The sequence below is a fragment of the Rhea americana genome, unplaced genomic scaffold (assembly GCF_003343005.1).
Source record: "Rhea americana isolate MKP2758 unplaced genomic scaffold, rheAme1 scaffold_215, whole genome shotgun sequence".
NCBI lineage: Eukaryota > Metazoa > Chordata > Aves > Rheiformes > Rheidae > Rhea > Rhea americana.
The window spans coordinates 924,663-931,607 of NW_028186305.1; the positions used below are offsets into that span (position 1 = coordinate 924,663).

The following is a 6,945-nucleotide window of genomic DNA, read 5'->3' on the forward strand; positions in this document are numbered from 1 at the left end:
CAGCGGCTTCGCCGGCCGCCGGGGGAGGGCCTGCAGCGGCCCGGCTCCGCCGCGCGGGCCCCCCTAGGGCTCCCCCGCCCCTTTCGGCGCCCTCCCGCCTCCCCCCCGAGGCCAGCACTTACGCGGAAGAATCCCGCGTCCATCTTGCCTCCTCCGCCTCCTCCTGGTCGCGGCGCGCTCCCTGTCCCGGCGTGCACCGCGCGCCCGCAAGCCCCCTCGCACGCTCGCCGCGCAGGGGGAGGAGCGGAGCGCGGCGCGCCTGCGCGCGGCGCGAGGCAGGCGCGCGGGGGCGGGACCCAGCGCTCTGCGAGGGCCCTCCGGCGCCAGGCAATTGGCAGGCGCGCCGTCAGAGGGTCGGTGCGCGCGCCGCAGCYGGCCAATCAGAGAGCGTGACGTTTCAGCGGGGCGAGAAGGGGGGGGAAGTGTAGAGCCTCCTCTCGCGAGAGGTTGACGCGCGTGGGGCCCGCTGGCGCACGCGCAGAGCCCGCGTCAGRTGACCGCCCGGGCAACGGCGCCTGCGCGCGCGGCTAACGGCCGCCGTCGCCTCYCTCAGCGACGCTTCTGTGGCGGGCGCCCTGCTAGCAGCAGGGGGCAAAGCCGCCCAGTCCCCCCTCGGGTGAGGGGTAGGAGTTTGCTCACGGGCATATTCTTCCTCAGCAGATCGGGAAGCTCCAAGCCGAGGYGCGGGTACGGCCCTACAGAAGAGGGCAGGGCCCTTGCGCCGCCGGGGGAAGAGGAGGCGGTGGCTGCGGCTTCTCTGTCGAGGGGGTGGTGACCTTGCTGGTGGCCTTGCTGCCTCTGGCACAACAGCACAGGCCTCTCTGCCTGCCTCTCTTCGGCCCTGGGGTGCGATGCAGAGGATTTGTCAAGCCCCACGTGGTAGGATGTGTTCATTACTGCGCAGTCACTGAGCAGTATGTACATTGTGGGCTTTGTTCACCTGTCCTGCTGCAGCTTTCAGTCTTGCCCTCCATCCCAATTAAAAATCAAAATGTGTCTTGTGCAAACAAAACCCTTTAGTGGGGCAGATTATGAAAGATGCAGAGTAGGACAGGAGGGGAGAGTAAAGTAGTTACAGTCCCCTTAGGTTAAGCGTAATACTACCTAGGTAATACAAAATTAYCTTAAGTAGTAGCCCTCTTTTCTGTATAAAAGAAACTCATACATCTGTATCTTTAAAAATAGTAGTTTCCTTTAAGTCTGAATAAAGTTAGTTTATACCTGAATAAAGCACAACACATAACTTTCCACTTTATCAGCAGTCGTTAATGTTTCACACATGGGATATACATGAGTTTACTGATGTCTTTTGAAAAWAAATTGTCCATAGGACTCAGGGTAGGATCTAAGGATACTCATATTTTGACTGCTTAGACATAAAATTAACACATCTTTTCTGCATTTTGCACATCCCAATTTGAGACAATGTTTCTACCTTAACAAATCTGACATTGAGGGAAYAGTGAGAAGGAGAATTGGACTGTTTCTGAAAGACAGCAAAGTTGGCAACCACTTCGAATTATTCCAGGGTTTGCTCAGTTGAGAAACAGTTGCAACCTGTTGTTACACAGAAGCAGGGCACTAGGTGGAGCTATGTATTCTCTGCTGACATAAGGTACTAGATGTATCCAGAAGGTGGTGAAAGCTGACTTGCAAAAGTTTTGTGAAGTTGAACTTAGCCAAAAGTGAAAATTGAAACGTTTTACTACAGTGCTTGCATCAACAGAGTTTAAGTGCCAACTGTGATACTCGACATCCACCCTACTGAACCTGTACATTCCAGAAGATTTTTAGGAACAAGAAAAAAAAATCATGCAACTGCAGACTGATTGGTGAATAGGCCTTTATACAATTTTAAGGACCTTAGAGATGGTCTCATGGTGTGACCTGTGCACCATGTGTTCTTATTGTCATTGCTGATTGCTGCTCCTTTGGTATTTTTAAAAGACAAAAACCTTAACTAGAGAATGGAGTAAGGAAATGGAGCAGTTGTCTGCTCATATTGAATTGCTAAGCAGAAATGCACATGGAGGCACCAAATAGCCTCTGGTAGTATCACAGCTGGGAAGTATTCTACTTTGTATTAGTTTGCACAGCTTCATGAACAATCTGTAATCAGTTTGTGCAATCAGTTAATGCATTACACTTATACTGCCTATTCTCTCCAAAATTTACATAGTTTGGGATTTATTTAATAGCAGTTACTGTTGCAGGGACACAGGTAGTAGGAGACTGTTCCTGTAAAACAGTTAAATCCAGAGCAAATTACACAAGCATTATAGTGGTAGTACTGTGGAAATACAGTGTTCTTTGTTTCTTGAAAAGGTGATTTCACTGGGTCAGCATAAACTCAGGATTTTGCTGACTTTGTGGATTTAGAATGGGTAGGAAAGGCCTCCCAGTTTGTGCTAATACAAGAAAAAWTTTACTGGTAAAACAGAGCACACTTTAAATTTTGGAGATAAAGGAATGTTAGTGTGGTCAAGGCAGTAATTCTTCCCTCTCTCTGAAAGTAAAACAATTCTGCCAATACAGAAGTGCTTGTGGACWTATTGCTTACTCTAATTCAGTCCAGTAAAATAAAATTCATTGTTGTAAAATGCCTTACTTTGCTTCTTCAGGTTACACCAGCATAAACCAATTGAAACAAGAAGGTCTTATTGGTGGTGTTATACTAGTTAATTTTTTAAGGATAATGTAGGTTATAATCTAAGTTCTTTTACCAGAATAATTCTGTAAATATGAAGTCAAAAACTTGCCGGAAGCAGCTCTGACTGATAGTGTTAAAAAGAAATGACAGTAAGGCAAAGCTATCTTTTCTAAATATCTTATTTTTTTTTATACACTGGAATATTCTCAAAAAAAATCCTTAGATGTTCATAGATTGAAACAAGAGGCTTCTTTACATTTTTAGAAAAATTCCATTGGCTTCCCCAGTTCCCCAGTTCGTTCTGAATGATTATATCAATCATTCTTGCCACCAAACTAAGCTAGAGAACTAGGACAAGTAAAATATTTACAACAGGTTTTAGAAACTTCACAAACAGCTGTCTTAATATTTAGTTTGGATTTCAGAAACTGTGCTCCAGTTTCATAAAAAGAAGTAGTTGTAAAGTAATTGAGTTTTCATTTAGTTTCTGCACAAAAATACCAGTTAGTTAGACATCTGTCCAAGATATTTCTTCACGTCTTGAAATTAAAAAAACAAAAAAGCTCCAGTCAATCACCATTTTACTCTGAGATCTGTCAGCTCTTTTTATCACTGTATAATTTAAGAGTGGAGTTGTTCAGGGGAGTCATAATTTGTGACAGTATTGGGAATAATAGCGAGCGAGCTGCTACAAGACAAAGAAAAGACTTTAAAGTTGCAGGCTCTTGGCAATCAGTTAAGTTAGTAAAGAATAACCTCTCTCTCTACAGCTCTCCAAAAGGCCTTAGAATACCSTAGTAACAGTTTTACTAAGGTCTTCTAACACACTGGAGCCCTCTAATGGTCATGATAGCTTACAGCTAGCCTCTGGCAGTGTTTTAATATAAATAGCTTTGTCTAGCTATTCAGTGAGCAATTCCATAATATTTAAGATGTACGTGTCAAAGGATGGAGGTGACATTTCTTAAAACCTCATGTACTGCTTGAGAGAGAGTTTAGCTACTCGATTTCTTCCTAATCGTTACCATCTATCCTGTCGTCCAGTGTTTCAGGGGTGCTCTGATATGCAGACTGGAGACAACCCACCACAGAATGTCTGACAATGCCGCTGTGTGTTCACACTCAGTGGGCTGTGAAATATTCTTGGGATTTTTTTTTGTTGCATTACTGTACACCCACAATCATCACACTTGCAAATCAACATCACTTTTAGTTACTTTTTAGAAAAAAATATCTAAAAATAGTTCAAACTTAATTTGCATTACAGAGCAAAGCATTTCAGGAAGTGAGTTGTAGAAAAGTAGCCATATGAACCTTCATTTGCTTTATACAGCATTTCCATTTTTACATTTTCAATTAAAGAACTTCTCAGTTTTTTGTACAAGATAAAATATTCTAATGGAATTCCAGTAACGAACCTAGAGCAATTATTGGCACCAGAGTGAAAACCCTGAAAAGTAGGGTTCATGTGGGAACTGATAGGTTATCAAGTTTATAGAAACATTTTAAAAATTCTTCAAAACACAAAGTAACGTTTTATGTAAAACCATACACGTAGTATTAGAAACAGGAAAGATGAATAAAGATAAATACAGTTTTGATAATTCACATATTACCCATCATGTATAAAATAGACTACAAACTTGTTTCACATAAATCTTAACCCAGGTTCAACCAGAGTTGYAGTTTTTCTTCCTGTTTGTCCTCAGTCACTGCAGGAAGGAAAAAGCTCAAACTATATGAGTAAGCAAAGGTTCATGAAATATGAGTGTGCATCTTTTCTTCCAACAGAAACAGGCTTGGTTTTTTGGGTCATTCCATACTCAGAGCCCTGTAAGAAGGCTCTTCACATTTCTGTTGATTTGAATGCCTTCAACAGCTGATCTCAGCCATACAAAAATGGTCCAGACCTTTTATTTTTCCTCCCAAAGAGAGAAAGCAGGRCTAATTACAATCTATAGGTAAAATAACAGCTCCAAACAGCTCCAAAWGCAGTRCTGCTTTGCTGAAAAGTCCCAGGTCCACAYGAACTGGGATTCCAGCTCTTTTCTCTCACAGGCAGGGTGGRCATTCACAGTTATCTGTTCTGCACGTGGATATCCACAGGTATGAAAGTCACCGTAGGTTGCTGAGTAATGCTGTTGCTGTTCTGCCCGAAAGCAGGCAAAATTGTGGTTTTGGTGCTTTTGGGTTCCAGCTCTCGCTTCACTCTCATGTGTCTGTAAATATAAAAATGAAAGCATCACTAGTGCTGGCATTTGTTGTGGTCTCTCCTGTGGTAAATATTGGGATGATGCCAGCAAAAGCAGGTTGCATTGAGCAGCTACTGAGAAGCGAATACAAGCCAGGATTTCATCCCAGAGATAGCAAATGGCAAGTCAGTGCTTCCAGAACCGATGTGCAAGTCTGACCCAATGCCCCAGAAAGTGAGAAATCAAACTCCCCTCTGGCAGTCTTGATCCATGCACCAAACCTTTCCTATGTCACCCTGGAAAAAGAGCATTTTCCATGAGGTACCTACTCCTGCTTCTTAGCAATTCAGTCACAGGATACTGACTGTGAGAKTCAGGACACTTCAACTGAGCACGTTATAGTTGGAGTTCTCCCTAAAGAGCACACACGTAGCAGTGATTTGGGTTTATCATGTCTAGCCTTAGTGAAGTTAAGTATTCAGCCACATACCTGTTGTATGTTTTCAGTATGAGCAGAACCACTGTAAAAATAATAATCACTCCTACTACGATGGCAGCAACTATTGCTCCAGAACCTAGGAGGGAAGCAGAAAAGAAAAAAGTCGTATTTAAGAAGTTGCCATTGTAGTGTTCGAAGTTTGCTACGTTCAAGTAGCTGCAGAAAATCTCACTTTGCTTTGTTACTTTTTATTCAGAGGAACAATTTGGGATGCAAAACTTGAGAGCAAGAAAGGAAGARGAAGGCGAAGCTGAAATACCAGAGCATTCAGGTACTAGGTAAGACCTAGAGAATACAAAAAAAATGTTCTCTCCGTCTCATTTATACTTGAAAAATACAAGAGCAAATGAATGCATATAAGTTTGGACATTGCTGCAGATCTAAGCAAGATATGCTAATTACAGCCCAGGAACAAAAACATGWCACCCCTTTATTTTTCTTACTTTGATAGAGACTTTGATCTTGAGACTTTGTGGTCACATTTACTGGGAACAGAGTATTATTGATCAGTGGTGCAGCTGTCGTCATCTTGATTCAGCTACAGAAGAAGAATGATTTCACAAAATATTAACTAAAACATAACAGCACAATTCAATGATATTTAGGCAACTACCTATTAAGGATTGAGTGTTGTTTAACATCATTTAAATGGAGTTCACAAACTGGGGTTCTATTTTTTTCTCTGGTGAAAACCTGGCCCCACTGAAATCAATGGAAATTTTGCTRTAGTCTAGTCTTGAGCATTTTTTCTTAAAATATACACTGCTTAGTATTAATAGGATAAAATATAAACACAATAATAATCATTACCTATATATGTATCCAAAACTTGTATAACAGCAATAATATATGTATTTTAAATGCTTTAGGATTTTAGGTTGTCACTTCARATTATGAAACTCAGGACACTGAGCRAATCAGTATGTGAGAGGGCAGGGGGGGAAGAGGAAAGACCCCAAACTCCCACAAATCCTCTGTCCCAAAGTAGATTTACAGAGCTGTTTACATTATCTGTGAAGAGTTACATACTCAGTATTCAACAATATGTCTTTAAAGAGGGAAAAAAAAAAGTCAGCTTTCCTGTTAATAATCATTACTGAAAAGTGATATAAGGATACTTCTCATTTGTGGGAATTACAAGGCTTAGCAAAGTGTGTTATTCCTTCAATAATACTTTAAAGGGGCAGGAAATCCTTACAGCACAGAAAGGTTTAAAAACTCCTTTATGGAACAGAATTTAAAGTAGCTTCATTTGTCTAACATGGAATAAAAACAGTTAATTCCCATAACATGACAAAAGTCACATGGCAGACAATAGTTATCCTGCGGACAGAAAATATATTAGAACATGCCTCTGGCAGCAAGGATGCGCGAGTCTTGGAAAAGCAGCTCACTCATACTAGCGTCATTTCAGGGTTGTTATTGGAAGAGGACAAGCCTGCAAGTGGACAGCTGAAAATATACCTGCTGCTGCATTTTGGTAGGGTAAAATTTTAGTTCTAGAAAGAGCAGTCTGTACGCTTACTGATTTTATAAGTGTTCCCTATGTTTTCCTAAATGTGACCAGTAACCTTAGCCATTAAAAGAATCCTTCAGTCTGAGAA

General features: G+C 41.9%; 2 protein-coding genes across 9 annotated transcripts in view; both read right to left on the reverse strand.

Annotated features, from left to right (window-relative positions):
* SRRM1 (serine and arginine repetitive matrix 1) overlaps positions 1-220 on the reverse strand; it is a 19,120-nt gene extending 18,900 nt beyond the window's left edge. For all 8 annotated transcript variants that reach the window (XM_085305025.1, XM_085305022.1, XM_085305027.1 and 5 more), the window contains exon 1: positions 123-220. In XM_085305025.1, the coding sequence (XP_085161151.1) occupies positions 123-143 (21 nt within the window). In that variant the 5' untranslated portion in view covers positions 144-220. The remainder of the gene's footprint in view (positions 1-122) is intronic.
* A 2,654-nt stretch (positions 221-2,874) lies between these two features.
* On the reverse strand, positions 2,875-5,876 carry NCMAP (non-compact myelin associated protein). Its single transcript, XM_085305030.1, has 3 exons — positions 5,785-5,876; positions 5,333-5,417; positions 2,875-4,869 (listed from the first exon to the last, which is right to left on the reverse strand). Exons 1-3 carry the CDS (start codon positions 5,867-5,869, stop codon positions 4,728-4,730), a joined length of 312 nt encoding a protein of 103 aa, XP_085161156.1. The 5' UTR covers positions 5,870-5,876; the 3' UTR covers positions 2,875-4,727.
* Between the last annotated feature and the right edge of the window lie 1,069 nt (positions 5,877-6,945).